General features: G+C 34.8%; 3 protein-coding genes and 1 long non-coding RNA gene across 5 annotated transcripts in view; 3 read left to right on the top strand and 1 right to left on the bottom strand.

Annotated features, from left to right (window-relative positions):
* LOC123673873 (neurocalcin homolog) overlaps positions 1-18,924 on the top strand; it is a 95,350-nt gene that overhangs the window by 39,654 nt on the left and 36,772 nt on the right. The window lies entirely within an intron of this gene.
* Positions 1-18,924, top strand: part of LOC123673871 (neuronal calcium sensor 2) — an 83,661-nt gene that overhangs the window by 39,374 nt on the left and 25,363 nt on the right. Inside the window, exon 2 of one of the 2 annotated variants that reach the window (XM_045608597.1) lies at positions 14,228-14,359. In XM_045608597.1, the coding sequence (XP_045464553.1) occupies positions 14,228-14,359 (132 nt within the window). The remainder of the gene's footprint in view (positions 1-14,227; positions 14,360-18,924) is intronic. The other variant, XM_045608598.1, reaches the window with a different exon arrangement.
* LOC123673870 (60S ribosomal protein L4-like) lies at positions 6,683-7,910 on the top strand. Its single transcript, XM_045608596.1, has one exon. It carries the CDS (start codon positions 6,720-6,722, stop codon positions 7,902-7,904), a length of 1,185 nt encoding a protein of 394 aa, XP_045464552.1. The 5' UTR covers positions 6,683-6,719; the 3' UTR covers positions 7,905-7,910.
* On the bottom strand, positions 9,857-10,837 carry LOC123673874. Its single transcript, XR_006746559.1, has 2 exons — positions 10,568-10,837; positions 9,857-10,135 (listed from the first exon to the last, which is right to left on the bottom strand). It is a non-coding gene; the product is annotated as an uncharacterized LOC123673874 (long non-coding RNA).

The raw sequence follows: 18,924 nt of genomic DNA on the forward strand, positions 1-18,924 counted from the left end.
AGGGTGTTTCTATATTGTCGGCACAAACGACAAGTTTGATTTTTTTCTCGATTTGTTTTCTCATAGCTCCTTCCCTGCACAAAATATGACATAGATATTCCAATTTGAGGTTTTCGATATATGATATGCTAATTTTCAATGCAAATCTACAGGGTGATATTTTTTCTGGAACAGTGCCCGCCTCTTTTCTCCAGATATTCTTTTTGATGGACCACTGGTATTTAAGAAAAATTTAGAAAGAAACTTTGGTCCAGTACCACAATTTTCGATTTCTTGTAGTTTTGTCGTATCTGTTACCGATTTCGAGAAAAAATTCTCTAATAAACCTCAGGAAAATCCAAATTATTATAAAGATCCAGTTAGTAAGCTGTGATGAATAAATGAATTATAAGTTTTGCTACTCATTCACCAAAATTGACATCGAAGATTGAAAAAGATAAACTAAAAGTAGGGCTACCAGAAACACCCTGTATCTCGAAAACAAAGCGTTTAAGGGCCCATGTTTATAAAACTTTTTGTTCCTAAAATAATCCAAGGAATCTTTCATTTTCCTTTGTACCTCCAATTTAGGAACACCTTGTATATCTAAAAAATATGGGATCACTATTAATGAAACGATGACACGAGATTTTCTTGATCTACAATTTCGATATACAGGGTGTTTCTTAAACATGCGGCAAAAATTCAGGGGGTTGTTCCTTGGACTATTTTAAGCATGTTTTGTCCTTGGATGATTTTTGAAAAACCTCTTTGTTTCGAAGATACAGGGCGAACAACATTTTTCATATTTTTAAAATTAATAATAGTTTAAATAAAAATGCGTACCGCACTGTGTTTACTAAGTAGGTACAATTTATTTTTAAATTTGTTTAACAACATTCTAATTACTAAAAACGGCCAGTTTTTTGACTAAAAATTGATAAGTCCAGATGGTAAAGGAATACAGATTAAACACGGTTTTCATTTGAATTCGTTTTGTGATGTATTAGCAATTTTTAGTCAAAAAACTGGCCGTTTTTAGTAATTGGAATGTTGTTAAACAAATTTAAAAATAAATTGTACCTACTTCGTAAACACAGTGCGGTACGCATTTTTATTCAAACTATTATTAATTTTAAAAATATGAGAAATGTTGTTCGCCCTGTATCTTCGAAACAAAGAGGTTTTTCAAAAATCATCCAAGGACAAAACATGCTTAAAATAGTCCAAGGAACAACCCCCTGAATTTTTGCCGCATGTTTAGGAAACACCCTGTATTTAGTAACAACCTCTCCCTCGAGCTAATTTTCCTTCGTGATCGCATGTCCATACAAAATTCAGTATCATAAAATAAAGTTCTCAGAAACCAAGAAACGTACATTTTTCTGATCTGGCAATATTCTATCGATTCAAGCCATTATTCTGAAGGTGACTCCGGCAATTTGGAATGGTATAATGCTTCGTCGGCATCATTTAGAGTAGATTCAATGATGGTAAATAATGTGCATTAAATGTCACATTATATCGAAATGGAATGTGAATCTTGAATGTTCTGATATCATTACAGATGCACAGTGAGAGGTTTATTGGCTCCTTGAATTTTCAGTTTATATTTCGGTAGAAAATCGAATACCGTTGCCTCAAACAGGGTGGTTCCTTTTTTTAAATTATTTATGATTCCTGGATCTGAATCTATTGATCTAAAGGCTCTATTCATCTTCTCCATTCTTCTTCTTGATAACAATAACACTATTTACAAAAAATTTGATAAACAAATGATTTTGACAGATCTCTACAGTAACGGGTGTTTTTTTTCGAGGCATATAACTTTAAGTTGGCATTACTGTTCAAGATGGCAACCGATTTAACAGCTATCAAGTGATTTATTCTCAGTTTGGTTTGGCAATTCATCATGAATAGACTCACGCCTGAAAAACGCTTGCAAATAGTGCAATTTTATTTCGAAAATAATGGTTCTGTGCGAAATACGTATCGCGCACTACGTCCATTTTATTTTGTTTAGCGATGAAGCGCACTTCTGGTTGAATGGCTACGTCAACAATCAAAACTGCCGCATTTGGAGTGAAGCTAATCCTCAAGTGTATGTCGAAACACCGTTACATCCAGAAAAACTGACTGTTTGGTGCGCTTTATGGGCTGGTGGAATCATTGGTCCGTACTTCTTCAAAAACGATGATGGCCAGAACGTTACAGTCAATAGTGATCGGTATAGAGCCATGATTACTAACTTTTTCATTCCTGCACTGAACAACCATGATGTCCAGGAGCTGTAGTTCCAACAAGACGGCGCAATATGTCACACAGCTCGTGCCACAATCGATTTATTGACTGACACGTTTGGTGACCGCCTAATTTCACGTTTTGGACCTGTGAATTGGCCTCCAAGATCTTGTGATTTAACACCGCTAGACTACTTTCTGTGAGACTATGTAAAGTCATTGGTCTATGCGGATAAGCCACAAATCCTTGACCATTTGGAAGACAACATTCGCCGTGTTATTGCCGATATACGGCCACAAATGTTGGAAAAAGTCATCTGAAATTGGACGTCCAGATTGGACTGCATCCGAGCCAGCCTTGGCGGTCATATGCCAGAAATCATTTTAAAATGTAATGCCACAAAATTATCTTGCGGATAAATAAAATTCATGTCAATCGAATAATCCATCGTTGTTTCATTGCAATTTAAAGTTCTATAGCTCTAAAAAAAACACCCTTTACAAACCATAAATTACTATAGGCTATTTCACAGTATTGAGTACTATAGCTTTGATTTGTCAAAAAATATGTTTTTGAATATGCAAAAAAAAGTCGAATAGTTCATGCCTATAATCACGTGATGAGAAAGATACTGGCTTATGATGACGTCAAATTGAAGTTAACATGCTTTTTTTAACATTCAATATTTTGTCACGAATTTTCTGCAATAAAACATAATTTATTTCTCTATAGCACGACAGTCTAAAATAATATTGAATTCTAACTTATCTAATAATCTTTGAATAATTTGAGAGGATTTGAAAAATTCTTCATATTTGACAAACTTCTTTTAATAAGCTATTAAATTTAAAATTGAAAAAATTTAAAATTTGTTTACTTTCCTACTCTATGCTATTATACAAGCGCCAAATTCCAAAAAATACGAAACAGAATATGAATATGAAATAGAACTTCAAGTCCAAGAACGAAATTGAAAGCTTATGAGGATTCGCAACTACTGAAGTGTCTATTTTCAGACTAGAAGAAATTTATGATCATGGACGTAGACACTTGATGTTTATGAAGATCTCATGGCTTGTTTCATGGTAATTCCTGTTGAAAAAATACAAGGATACATATAATAATTGTTTATTTTCGAAAGACTAAGGAATGCATCACTGTCAACTATTGGGCTAGATGCCTGGAATTTTTCTATCGGAAAAAGGATTATAAATATATATTTCAACAAGCAAACAATCCTCTTAGATGAATGGTATATCGGGTGTCCCAAGGTGAGTGGCGTATTAGATTATTATGGAAACTATTGATGGTAAAGATTTCAAATTTTGTGGATAGATATTTGGCCATGTAAGGTACATTTTTGAAATAATTTCACATTTCCAGTGTTGCCGGATGTACGACAATTTGGCAACAACTTTGTTATTTTAAATGGGGCATCCGGTATTTCTATTTTTTTTATGATACTCCATAAAATATTTAATCTATTCACTTTACTTTTCCATACCTATCTTCAACGGTTTTTGAGTTATTAATTATTTTTCGAAATTTCAGATCAAATTGGCGTATTACGAAAATGACTAGTTCGCTCAATATTTGAGATTTAAGTCAGAAATTTTGCAAGTCGTTAGATATTGATCTGATCTGTGTCACTGCTTTGGAATTATGGTTGTCAATAATACAGGACGGACCAAAAAAAATCATCATTTGCCAAGTTACAAAATTGTGAAAAAGTCTATTTTTTCAAATAAGACACCTAGTATATTTTTCAATTTTTGGAATCAGTACAACACACTCTACAATTTTTCTATCCCAAGGTGAGTGGCGTATTAGATTATTATGGAAACTATTGATGGTAAAGATTTCAAATTTTGTGGATAGATATTTGGCCATGTAAGGTACATTTTTGAAATAATTTCACATTTCCAGTGTTGCCGGATGTACGACAATTTGGCAACAACTTTGTTATTTTAAATGGGGCATCCGGTATTTCTATTTTTTTTATGATACTCCATAAAATATTTAATCTATTCACTTTACTTTTCCATACCTATCTTCAACGATTTTTGAGTTATTAATTATTTTTCGAAATTTTAGATCAAATTGGCGTATTACGAAAATGACTCTAGTTCGCTCAATATTTGAGATTTAAGTCAGAATATTTGCAAGTCGTTAGATATTGATCTGATCTGTGTCACTGCTTTTGAATTATGGTTGTCAATAATACAGGACGGACCAAAAAAAATCATCATTTGCCAAGTTACAAAATTGTGAAAAAGTCTATTTTTTCAAATAAGACACCTAGTATATTTTTCAATTTTTGGAATCAGTACAACACACTCTACAATTTTTCTATTCACGTCCCTATACCTATTTCAACTGGATTCCGAGTTATATGCGTTTATTAGATTTCTTATTGATTCAATAAGCGTTAATTTCTTTTGTATTGTTATTTTCTCTATGTCGTTCATAGATCGATATATCAATGAATCAGTTCAATCCATAAATGTCAAAATAAACAATTATTGCCTAACAGGTTTTTTGTTCCGAGGTTTTTCTATAAATAATGGCTCAAGAAAGATATACACATATAACGCATATAACTCGGAATCCAGTTGAGATAGTTATAGGGACGTGAATAGAAAAATTGTAGAGTGTGTTGTACTGTTTCAAAAAATTGAAAAATAAACTAGGTGTCTAATTTGAAAAAATAGACTTTTTCACAATTTTGTAACTTGGCAAATAATGATTTTTTTTTGGTCCGTCCTGTATTATTGACAACCATAATTCGAGAGCAGTGACACAGATCAGATCAATATCTAACGAATTGCAAAATTTCTGACTTAAATCTCAAATATTGAGCGAACTAGTCATTTTCGTAATACGCCAATTTGATCTGAAATTTCGAAAAATAATTAATAACTCAAAAACCGTTAAAGATAGGTATGGAGAAGTAAAGTGAATAGATTAAATATTTTATGGAGTATCATAAAAAAAGTAGAAATACCGGATGTTCCTTTTAAAATAACAAAGTTGTTGCCATATTGTCGTACATCCGGCAACACTGGAAATGTGAAATTATTTTAAAAATGTACCTTACATGGCCAAATATCTATCCACAAAATTTGAAATCTTTAGCATCAATAGTTTCCATAATAATCTAATAGGCCACTCACCTTGGGACACCCGATATATTTGTAGAGACAGATATGTTCCATTTTATTTTCATCGATTTTTAGTCTTCAAAATTCATACATGGGTTATTTTCAAGCTGTGAACGTCGGGTTTTTATACAAAATTCAATGATTTAGATGTCGTAGTTTCCGATGAAAGTTCTCCGTGGAATACAATAAAACGATTTATTTTAAGGCTTGGTTGCCACATCTTTTTATGTCTTCCTGAACAAACTATTAATCATTTTTCGTATTCATCGGGGATTCCATATTTCACGCGTTGTCATCGATTGTTGATTAATGGGAATACCTTCAGGTTTAGGTTTGTTTTTATGGGAACAAGAGATAAAATTTCAGTTCAATCAATTTGAGATGAATATATCATCTCTTTTACGGTTTTCAATAAAATGGTGAGGTAATAAAGTTGAAATATATTCTCTTTGACTCATATTGGCTGAGTGCCACCTTTGTAATTTATTTGTAATCTTTTTACTTTGATTCCGAGTGTTCTCAATGTATAAGAATCATAATGATTCATTTTTAACCTATTCACCTATTAACGAACTTAATTGCGCTTTTAGAGATTCGAGCCTACTCTGGAAAATTCAAAGGTTTTTCCTTTAGAGATGTATAGGACAGACGGATATAATTTAATTTTTACCAAGAATTCATCATCGTGATGCGTTTGAGAAAGAATGAAATAGCGCACTGTTAGGGGAACGAGGGTCCAATAAAAAGTCCACCTGTCTCAGTTGGCGCCTTCCAAGCTCTTTTGACGCACTTGCTTAGTGACAATTCGTCTGACATCTGCATATTGCGAATTAAATATGAAATATTCCCTACAGAAATGTTCCGGTTTAGTCACGAAAGGGAAGAAAGATGGAGGACGAACTGAACGTCTCAGTTTCCTGTCCTCAGAGAGAAATATTCCAGCTTCTTCTCCACTTATCTTGTTCAGGAGACGTAGGTGCATTACATTTGCACCCTCTACACGCCTGATTTGAAGGTTCAGAGGCATTCATTTTCTCCCTCGTCCCTTGGGTCAACCAGGTATGAATATTTTCAATGGGGTTACGTCAGGCCAAGTGTATTCGTGCAAAAGCAGCTTTATTGGACGATTTGGATAGGGTTAGTAGATCGGAAATTTCCCAACTGGATGAATTGTTCTCGAAGAGATGGATTCTATCACAACGTGATGAAAATGTTGAGACTGTTTTCGAATCGACATACAGGTTGTTTCACGATTAACTACTCGTATACATGGCGGATTGGTTAGCCGTCGTGTGTGCATATTAGTAAAGGTACTTATAGAAAACACAATTTGAAATAATGTCGCAGAGTGCAGCGCGACCGCTCATCAGTGTCTTCGATGAGAAGGCACAGACAATTCAAAATTCCAATGTCGTTTTACCAGCAGTGTTTAAGGCCCCAATAAGGCCTGATATTGTTTCATTTGTTCATCACAGACAACCCTACAGCGTCAGTGAGAAAGCTGGTCACCAAACATCTGCTGAGTCATGGGGAACTGGAAGGGCTGTTGCTCGTATCCCTTGTGATAGAGGAGGTGGTACTCATCGTTCCGGTCAGGGTGCTTTCGGAAACATGTGCAGAGGTGGTCGTATGTTTGCTACCACTAAACCATGGCGTAGGTGGCACCGTAGGATTAACATCAAACAGAAACGTAATGCTCTCGTAGCTGCTATTGCTGTCAGTGGTGTACCAGCTTTGGTGATGAGCAAAGGACATGTCATTGAACAGGTTCCAGAATTTCCTTTGGTTGTTTCCGATAATATACAGAGAATTTCCAAAACCAAGGAAGCTGCTGCTTTTCTGAGGAATATAAAGGCTTTTGGAGATGTTGAGAAGGTTTACCAAAGCCAGAGAATGAGGGCCGGAAAAGGTAAGATGCGTAATCGTAGACGCATCCAAAGGAAAGGACCCCTTATCGTCTTCCAGAAGGATGATGGTATCAAGAAGGCGTTCCGTAACATTCCTGGTGTAGAACTTGTCAATGTTGAAAAATTGAACCTGTTGAAATTGGCACCAGGTGGTCTTGTATGCCGTTTCGTAATCTGGTCTGAGTCCTCTTTCAAACGTTTGGACAAAATTTTCGGCACATACAGAACTCCATCTGGAGAGAAGAAAGGTTTCACCTTACCCCAACCTAAAATGGCCAATACTGATCTTTCCAGGCTTCTGAAATCTGAGGAGGAAATCAAGAAGGTTTTGCGTGCTCCACAAAAGAAGATCAATCGTAGAGTACGTCGTCTCAATCCATTGAAAAACACTAAGGCTATGTTGAAGCTTAATCCTTACAGTGCTGTGCTGAAACGTGAGGCTATTCTTTCAGCCCAAAAGAGACAGAGGGAGCAGATTCTTGCAGAGAAACGTGATACCCCCTTGCCTGCTGATCATGCTGTTTCAAAGACAGCCGCTTTATTAGAGAGACGTGCTGCACAGAAGAAGAAAGTAGCGAAGAAGGCTCCAGTCAAAAAAGCCGCTTCTAAGAAATAAACATGTTTTCAGTGCTAATGCAGAAGAATTTGTATAGTCTGAATCAGTGTTGGAAATTCTCCTAGGTCTATTCGTTTAAGAGATACAGGGTGTTCTATAAAAAAATTTCAGCAGATATAATTTTTTGAAGGTTTCATAGATTTTCAAGAAAATTTCAAAGATCAAGTCTAGGACAATGAGAAATATTCATCCTCGAATTCAAATTGCGACTCAATACATTCAAATTGGTAATAATGAATTTCGAATTGGGACGACAGATATTGTTATATTTGATTTTGTCTACAAAATTCACGCATCTTTGTGTGTCAAAATGGAGTATCAAACAGATATATACCAAAGTTCAATTAAAAAAATATGCTCTGTATCAAAATGAAAGATGCAAAATATTTTCAAAATAACCTTATTGAATGTTTTTTGCAGATACAAAAAATGAAATAATGAATTCACGTAGAAATGATTGTTTTCCCGATTTGAATTTGATTATTCCCAATTTGAACGTGTTCCGTCCCAATTTGAATTTGATTATTCTCAATTTGAATTTGTTAAGTGTCAATTTGAAGTTATAGTTATGTTATACAAACATGAAGAAGTTATGGTATGTCGAAACAATTGTCGTAAAAAAAAAATAGCGGAAGGAATTATGATTCATAATTTCATACATATACACTGTGTCCGTCAAATATGGAACAAATTCATTTTTAGCTAAACAGGCCATTTTAAGAAATAATCCTGAAACAAGTCGATTTTTGATTTTAATTTACCGTATTTTAAAATAATAATCTAATATACAGGGTGAATTAATTTCGAGTAATGACGTCACCATCATTTTTCTCAAATGGAACACCCCCATTTTGTCTCAAGTTTCCGTGTATCATAGTTAATTCCAATTGGTACAGGGTGGACAAAAATACAATAGTTTGGTGTGTGCTCATAAAGTAACGCGTAACATTCTTTCATTAAATTAACAATACTATCAAAAATACTTATTGTCTATCGGGAATTGGTTTGAATGTAACACCCTGTAGTTTGTTACATTTTTAGGTAAATAAAAATGAACTGTTTCCAAACATGTTTAGTACTTGTGGTTTAGCAGACAGAATATGAAAGAAATTATTTCTCATCAATTTAAAAACATGTAATGAATGTAACAACTACAGGGTGTTAAATTCAAACCAATTGCCGCTAAACAATAAGTATTTTTGATAATATTGTTAATTCAACTAATAAAGAATATTACGCGTTACTTTATGAGCACACCCAAAACTATTGTATTTTTGTCCACCCTGTACCAATTGGAATCAACATGTGATACATTTTTGGAGTCAGCTCAGCTAGAGTAATCGGAAAATTGAGACAAAATGGGGGTGTTCCATTAAAAAAAAATGACGGTGACGTCATTACTCGAAAGTAATTCATCCTGTATATTAGAATATTATTTTAAAATACGGTAAATTAAAATCAAAAATCGACGTGATTCAGGATTATTTCTTAAAATGGTATGTTTAGCTAAAAATGAATTTGTTCCATATTTTACGGACACAGTGTATGTATACCTATATAGTATGATTCCTAAATATCAGATCTTAATTAAAATTATCAACGGGAGTCATTTGCAGTACAAATCGATTGAATGCTATTCCAACTGTTCGTTCTGAAATTAGTTGATTGACGATTAGTTTTCTGTACGAGAGTTTCTTCACTAGTCATTCAAGTGTTGTTCCAATGCTGTATGGAGAATTTCAGTAATTTTTAGATGTGAAACAGATACATTTCCATTTCATAATGCTTCAGTGTTATGGGTAAACTGCAAACTGGTTCAGAGCAACTTTATATTGACAAAAGAGTTAGAGATTTGATCAATCATTGTAACGTGATATTCAGAATTATGTTTTCTGTATGAAATTATCGAAGTATTGAACGATGTAGGAACTAAACAATTAAAATTCTATAAATATAACCCCCAATCCATACAGAAGTTTTATGTGATCTGTCTATTGTACCATCTCGGACCAATACTGAACCATTCATATTGCTCAATTTTCAAAACCTTAATATTCGTTCTCAACTTGAGCTATCCATACAAAGTGAATTTTTATGGAATTCGATAAATTACATTTTTTTCTTGAGCTGCAACTCTGTAAATGGATGTGACACTATGCTTTCTGGTCCTCTGCTCCAAAAAAAAATCAGCTCTCCATAGTAAGTTATTTTCAGTCTTGTAATTCTTATCCCTGGAAATACAATATACCTTCTGATTTTTGAAATTGTACCGTTTCCAGAATATTATTCTCGAAGAATATAGTAACACGCTAAATCAAAAAAAAAAAATATATCAGCGTGTACGATAGAAGTATATGCAAAAATGACATATCTGTAGACAAAAGGTTTTGCACACAGAGTGTGCAAAGTATCCAAGCAAGTTTCCCGTGCCCAAAACCCAATTTTCTATGGCAGTCGTATGAAAATTACGTTTAATAATCATCAAAACTGATGACGACGAATCGAAAAATTTGATTTATGGACTAATTAACTCAAAATTTATTATATCCAGTGGCTTGCGAATTCGAGGGTGCGGTAATTTTTCCACGGTCGGAAAACTCCGGAATATCCGACATGGGCATATTCCCGGTAAACGAATTTGTGTACTACAGACAACCACTTACGCATTCTCCCCCATTTCACTCTGCAAAGGGAAATGCTTTGTCATGGGCGTGTGTTTCAAAGGTTGACTGGTTGCATCGAGTTAGTTCCCTTGTAAGTGACATCGAACAAGTTACACATTCATTAGAGGGGACTTTATGAGAGCACACAAAGAGTATTACGTTTTGGAAGTTTGTTTGTAGCATGTTTAATTTTGATATTATCCGAAGTTTGCAGTTTCCGTTTATGAATTGGGGTTGTTAATAAGAAGTTTGATTGTGTGGAGTATCTACATCATTCTCTGCTTTGTCAAATTCACATTTTAAGATATGACAGTTTCTGTCATCGAGTTTGACAGAGCGCGGAAAAAAACCCTGATATTTTGCTGCACGAAGTATTAATTGAAGAAATAATAAAATTCTGTCATGTCTCTATGCACTGAACGCACAATTAACGTCAAGGATGAGATAACTATGGTAAGGACATGCAGAACTTCGTCGGTCATTATGTGAATAATTAACCAAATGTATTGAATTTCAATTTAATTCAAGCGCTTGTAGAAAAAACGTTTGCGGAAAGTGTCTTTCTCCAATTCTGTGGTTATTCCGTTCATTCTTCCACATCTGGTAGAACATAATCGTGCGAGAATATATCAGAAACGCACAGTTTTCATGATTATATTTTATTATTCTATGTTGGTACTCCGAACTTTCCGCCACGGCTTTATCTGTCAATTCATCAATTTGCCTTAAAGAAATCAGTTCTGCCAACCAACATTTTTCAATAGAAAAATCACTAAATTATATTTATTGAAATATTTCATTAATTTCAATGAAAATGCAATGAATTAGAGAAAATAATGTATAATACTCGTACAGAAGGCTCATTCTACCACTCGTTCATTCCAAAACTCGCCACTTCGTGGCTCGTTTTTGAATTTTGAACTCGTGGAAGAATACCAATGCCTTCTGCACTTGTATTATAAATAACTATACTGCAACATTATTTGAATTTTTCTATTCAAAACTCTGACGGTTGACTACGAGTACATAAATTTCCCTAATATCTTCTCTGCTTATCGCCCATTCTTAGGACGTCTCTCTGCAATACCAAATATTGTCCAATATGCTCAACTCACAAACTGTGACAATTTCGTCGAAACATATGAATCACCCGCAGAATTCCCCCGAAGCAACCTGTGTCAACGTTATACATACAGATCAGATTTGAAGTCCGTCTTGCTCATTTACATTTTACGTTGGTACATACCCTTTCAGTATAACTAGATTGCGGACGGGTAAACAGAAGCCGAAGCAGTAAATAAACAAGCTTTCAGAGCTTGTTGAATCGCTTGCTGGTATTTGTTTTGCAGCCATAGCCGCACTGATTAATGAATTTAATATTTCATTTCTTGGGGGTATTTTTAGTTTAGCCAGACGAGAATGAGAATATCGTTTTGGATGAATGCAAGATTGAATGAGGAGGTTAATGTGGATACATCATGTGTTGAATGTGCGATTTTATGATGATTCTATTGTAAATTTGTTATCCTGGCTGTATTGTCTGGAAGAAATTCATCGGAATATCTTCATCCCACATTTCCTAATTTTAATAACTCATATAAGAAAGCTATGAAATATGAATTTATACTTCAAATGTACTAACAACAATTGTTTCATCAATGATACAGGGTGTTCCTAAATTTAAAGTTTGAAAGAAAACGACAGATTCCTCGATTGTCGAGATTCAGGATTTTGAAGTTTGATCTTTTTTTCTCATAGCACCTTTCCCTTTCCTTCACAAAATATTTAACTTAAATCTTCATCATTTTTATGCTAATTTTGGATGCAAATCTACAGAATGGTATTTTTTCGATCGAAATTCGACCAATCAGAGTTTCTGGCACCGCTCACCGATTTTGCGTAGACCTCACAGTTTCGAGGAAATTTGAACTCTAAATTTGGGAAAAAATTGAATTTCCAACCAAAAATCATTATATCTCCTAAATTATTTGTCACAGACCCCCCAAATAAAAACGTTTTTTGAACATCGGGTTCTGATCTGGAACATAGTAAGGTTTCAAGGGAGTAGCTTACGTCCAGGAAAAGTTGCAGCCTCGTGAATTCCATCCATTTTTTTTCGAAAATTTCAGATTTTTACCTATAATTTCTGAAATAATGTACTATTCGCCAAACTACAAGCATTTTCGTGATCTATACATAGTCGAATAATTTTTTTTTCTGTAATTGTTGTTGAATAAAGGTTATTATTATTATTCAATAAAATGGTACAATAGTCCGTTGAAGGAACTTTTAATTTTTTTTTTTAATTTTATAAGGTTATGTATGGAAAATTTTTCGACAAAAAATTTTTCAGGTGAGATCGAAATTCGGCTAATCAGGGATCTTCAATTCTGGCACCGTTCACCGATTTCGTGTAGACCTCACAGTTTTGAGAAAATTCTAACTCAAAATTTTGGAAAAAATTGAATTTCCATCAAAAAATGATTATATCTCCTAAATTATTCGTCGCAGACCCCTCAAATAAAAACGTTTTTTGAACATTGGGTTTTGATCTGAAACATAGTGCGGTTTCAGGGGCGTAGCTTACGTCCAGGAGAAGTTGCAGCCTCAGGAATTTCATCCATTTTTTTTTCGAAAATTTCAGATTTTACGTATAATATAATTATAATGTATGTACCTTATCCTCATCAACATAAGTGAAATGGTCTTCGGTTTGGAATTGTGTTTTGTCTTCTAAAGTCGTCCCTTTTTGCAGTCTGTCAGTTGAACCAATTTCATTTCGTAATGTTGATTTGCAATAAAGTACAAATGTATCTTCTTGGTCATTTGTAGACATTGACTGTTTCCCTGAAATTCCAGATATTTGCCTGGGTTTTCTAAATACGGTACCATACTTGTCATTAATGAATGGCGCTCTTTTATGCTAGAAAATAAAGCTTTAACCATTTCTTTACTCAAGTCGAGTTATAATGACTTTTCAAAATGCAGAGCATGAATCGTAGTGTAGTTTCAACAGTAACTAGTGTTGCATCTTCGTCCATAACTTATGTTTGGTTTATTGCTTTCTGGGACGTTTCAAATGACGTTTGCGCTTTTATTGTCTAACATACAATTTTAATATTGAATCCTGCATTGATAATATAAAATAATATTGATCTGGTGAACACTATAGAGCTTTGTAGTGGAGACATTTTTTATTATGTGTACTTACAATAATTCCCATTGAACTGAGAAGATTAAAATACATATATACCATTTGCTTTTTGAAACTGCAAACTGCTAAAATGAATAAAAAAAAACTATGATATAATCTTTATTTTATTTATTTATTACTACGTATTTCTCAAGTTATATTTATTTGAGCCCTATTATTCGCATTTTAGTACCTATTTGTATTCTCATAACTAATTGAAAGCGCCTATTCGATGTCAATGATATTGGCGCTTGAAAATTTTTTAGGGTTCATTGAGCTAAATTAACGTAACTCTGTGGTGTTATTCATGTCAAGAATATTATATTTTATAACCAGTAGGGAATACCTTATTCAACTAAATTCAACCTTAAAAGCAGAAAGTTTCGACATGAAACGTTTCGGCATTTCCAATATTCTTCATATGAGAATATTCTTAATATGCAAAATTACAATGAGACATTTTCCAGGATTTTCTACACGTCTTCAAGATGGGATGTTTTGGAAGCAAAGATAAACTGTCGAAAGAAGATATGGACTTCTTGAAATCACACACAAGATATGACGAAAGCACAATAAAAGAATGGTACAAAGGATTCAAGGTGAGGTTCATTTTTTCTAACCGGATTCCGATCGCCTTATTTCAGATTGCCTCCAGGCTGTGGGTCAGTTAATCGTAATTGATTGACTAGTGTTCGAAATATGTAAATTGATTCGAAAATTGCCGGTATTTGGTTGTAATTATTTCGTTGATAAAATTTATGATATCTGCAGTTTCGAACACTTTACGGCGGTTTTATGTAATTTGCACACCTCGTATAATGAAGATGGTTATCAGATTTGTGTCCATATAGTCAGATTATTGAGTGTACGAAATAAAATTTTGAATGCTGATGATCGAAATGAATACTTCTTACGAACCATGACCGTACAGCTATAAAATTGTGAATTAGCAATGTAAAGACTATCCAAATTCGATGGTCATTGAAAGAATCTCGAGAACTATAGGACTTAAAGTCCTAAATTTCGAGGACCTCACGAACTCTTTTTACGAAAAAATAAGATATCATAATTTTCTTACTTCATTCTCGTCAAGTTAATGGGCGTTTCTGAAAAATTATTGTTTAAAATATTTCGAGATATTAAAAATATATGAAATTAAAACGTTTTTTTCAGTGATTTTTTAGGTTTACATGATACTCCTAACAGATCATAGGAATTAATTATTGTTTTAGAGATAAAGAGGAGCATTGGTGTTTCTTAAAAGGGACATCCTATATTTTTCAACGCACAAACTGCAACACCCAGAAGGAGGTTTTTATGTTTTAAATTTTTTTCTGTAAAACATAAATTTTTGTTACTTAAATATTGTAGTCGCTTTTTGCAAGTTTTTTTTTAATTTTACAACAAACCAGCTGTTCGAGCAGATCCAAAGTCGATGTTTAGTTGTTGTTGAAATGCCTAGATCACGTGTACGCGGAATTTATCGACAGCTAAGTGAATTTGAAAGAGGTCGAGTTATTGGTTTACGGGAGGTGGGGTTGCCATTTCGAGACATCGCTAACCGTACGAACAGAAATCCAACAACTGTTATGAGATGTGTCAAGCGTGGCTTGATAATGCCCAAAATCGAAGAAGACTAGGCACCAGACGTTGAAGGGGCACAAATGAAGTTCAAGGTCGACGTCTGAGACTTATGGCCATTAGAGACCGATTTGCGATAACTCGATCTTTGGCTGATGAGTGGTTAGGAGAGCAAGGCCATCCTGTAATTGTCTGAACGGTTTAACACCGGATAAGGTCTTTTGGACTGCAGTATCATCGACACCATCTTGTGTTACCTCTGACGGTTGAACATCGCCGGCAACGATTACAATGGTGCAGAGAACGTCAACAATGAAGAAATGGCATCAGGTCGTCATTTCTGATGAATCTCGATTCTCCTTGGGTGCATATGATGGCCGAAGAAGGGAGAGATCCTCGATCTTTCGCCCATAGAGCATGTTTGGGACATCATGGGTAAAAAGCTTGGAAATTTACTCCAGCCCTTACGGACTTTAGCAGCTCTGAGACATAGAGTACAGGTAGCTTGGGATAGTATCCCTCAAGAAGAAAAATAGACCATTTTATTGCATCAATGCCCAGACGTGTTGGTATTGGCTTTGTAAACATTTCGTTTTTTCTCCAAATTTCAATCATTTACTCCTTGCTATATTATCAATTCTTTCCAAAAAAAAAAAAAAATTAAATTCAAACAGCTCCTTCAGGGTGTTGCAGTTTCTTCGTCAGTTATTATTTTTGTCCTACATTTTTAAATTTGATGGAATTTGTTGTTTTGAAATGATCAGGATAACAACATTTTGAACAGCCATATTTACGGAACCCCTTGTCGGATTCGAACCTACACTGAAAAAGTTTCTAGCTCTTGCCGTTGGGAGTTATCGTGTTTACGGTCGTCCGACAGGACAATGGTATTTTAGGATGGATTCGTTATGGGTGAGTTGAACCGTATGGTTTCAGACATTGTAACGAAATTATAATAGCGTTCTGTTCGGGGAACGAGTGTTGAAATAAATAATGAACATAATAGTATATTATTCAACGAGCGGTAATGTAGGCCATTACCGCAAGTTGAATACTATACTTTATCTACGACTATATAAATAAATACTAAGAAAAAAATACAGACTTAGAATATAGACAGAAGGAACGGGAAATAAACATATGTGCTCGATCCCGACTACAAGAGAGATGGAAACTTAGTGTCACCAATCACAATCGAACTAGCTTCGGGTAGCTCGAATCTAGTACAAAGTACAGACATAGAACTATATTCAAATCCGTAATAGTTACCTATAAAAATTCATTAAAATATACCAAAAAACATTCCCTGTAAACGACGACTTAATGACCTTACTGCTACAAACTCCTTTATATTTTTTTCGGGCAAGTAATTATGTATGGTAACATTAGCTGTTTGTCTTTTGGAAATGTATACCTTTCTAATATTTCATCTTCACTATCTGAATTAATCGTTTTCACCAAAACATTCACAATAATTAGATATCAACTTAATTTGAAAACGTCAAAATTACTAAAGTGACATTCCCTCGGACATTCCTCCCCTCAATAACAATAATGGAATGTTCCCTTTCGGCCAATCGAATAGAAGCAGAGAAGTATAGAAGCACAGATCCATATTTTCCGATTTATTATAGTGAGTTATTATAACTCACGATGTTTGTTAATAGATACTATTAATTGCTCAAAAGCAGTTGAATAATGAATATATAATTCAATAGGAGTAGATAAAGGACATAATTTACATCGTTCCTCATAACAAAAATGAAATTGATTCGGAATTCACTCAACAAAAAAAAAAAAAATTCTCATTTAAAAAGAAAAATGATTATTACTTCGAGACAACTCATCGTTTTCCACTTTTTCTGGAAAGACCTTCTATAAAGTCGAGATATAACGTTGAGTAATTGGTGGAAATACTAGCGGAGCTACGGGATCGGACGGATCCAATGAAAGAAGCAGAAAGCATAACTCAATTAGGGCGGAAATTCCATTTCGAAAGCGTTGAAGTTTCTCTCCATTTCGCAGGGTTCGTTTTAACTGCATTGCCTTTTTTTTCATCCGCATCACTTTCATGGGCTGTTCAGCTACTCTTTGCACGACCCTGCAAATTGCATGATCCCTAATTGTGTTCGCTAATATTGTACCCTTATTGAATCAGCTGCCTGAAACGCATTGGGTCTTTGTCTATAAGAAAGTTCGATTTCTGATGGAGTCCACAGCCTTGGGGGTTGGTAAAAGGTGAAAGGAGATCTTTGAAGTTGTCACTTTAGATGCTAACTGATAAAGAAGCTGCAACACCCAGAATTTCAAATTTATTTGGTAGGAGTAAATGATTGAATTTGGTGAAAAAAATCGTGAAGGTTTTTTCATGTAAACAATTTTTGTAACTCAATTTTTTTAAATTTTACAACAAACCAGCTGTTCGGAGAGATCCAAAACGATGTTTAGCTGTTGTTAAAATACCTAGAGCACGTGTACGCGGAATTTATCGCCAGCTAGGTGAATTTGATAGAGGTCCAATTATTGGTCTATGAAAGGCGGGGTTGTTATTTTGAGAAATCGCGTACCGTACGAACAGAAATCCAACTACTGTTAGGAGATGTTTTCAAGCGTGGATTGATAATGCCCAAAATCGAAGACGAGTAGGCACTGGACGTCGAAGGGACACAAATGAAGTTCAAGATCGACGTCTAAGACTTGTGGCCATTAGAGACCGATTTGCGACAACTCGATCTTTGGCTGATGAGTGGTTAGAAGAACAAGGCCATCCTGTAATATAACTGTCCGAACTCCGAATGGTTCACCGCCGGATAAGGTCTTTTGGACTGCAGCATTATCGACCCCATCTTGTCTTACCTCTGACGCCAACAATTGCAGTGGTGCAGAGAACACCAACATTTGAATGAGGAATGGCATCAGGTCGTTTTTTCTGATGAATCTCGATTCTCCTTGGGTGCACATGATGACCGAAGAAGGATTAGACGACTTCGGAGAGATAGACGTGAATCTTAGTTTGATGTTGAGCGTCATGTACCAAGGACAGTAGGTGTTATGGTATGGGGTGCTATTGCACATGTAAGTAGGTCACCTTAAGTCATTATTCGGGATAACATGACAGCCTTGCATTACCTTCAAGAAATAGTGGAGTGATATGTTCTCTCTTACCTCAACCGGCTCGAGAATCCAATATTTCAGCAAGATAATCCGACCTAATGTTGTTAGAGTTAGTTTAAACTTTTTCGAAGCGACCCATGTTAATCGAGATGTGAATATTTTGCCATGGCCTAGATCCCCCGATCATTCTCTCATAGAGCAGGTTTGGAATATCATGGGTAGCAGGCTTGATAATTTACCCCAGCCCCCACGGACTTTGGCGGTTCTGAGACATGAAGTTCTGGTAGCTTGGGATAGTATCCCTCAAGAAAAAATAGACCATTTTATAGCACCAATGCCGATAATTCAAACAGCTCCTTGTGGGTGTTGCAGTATCTTTGTCAGTTAGTATATATTGTAAAGCTAGCTACTGTACATTTCTTCCGAGTCTATCGGAGGTAGAAGTAGCTGTGTGGGGGTGACAAAATTT

The sequence above is a fragment of the Harmonia axyridis genome, chromosome 2, assembly GCF_914767665.1.
Source record: "Harmonia axyridis chromosome 2, icHarAxyr1.1, whole genome shotgun sequence".
Classification (NCBI taxonomy): Eukaryota; Metazoa; Arthropoda; class Insecta; order Coleoptera; family Coccinellidae; genus Harmonia; species Harmonia axyridis.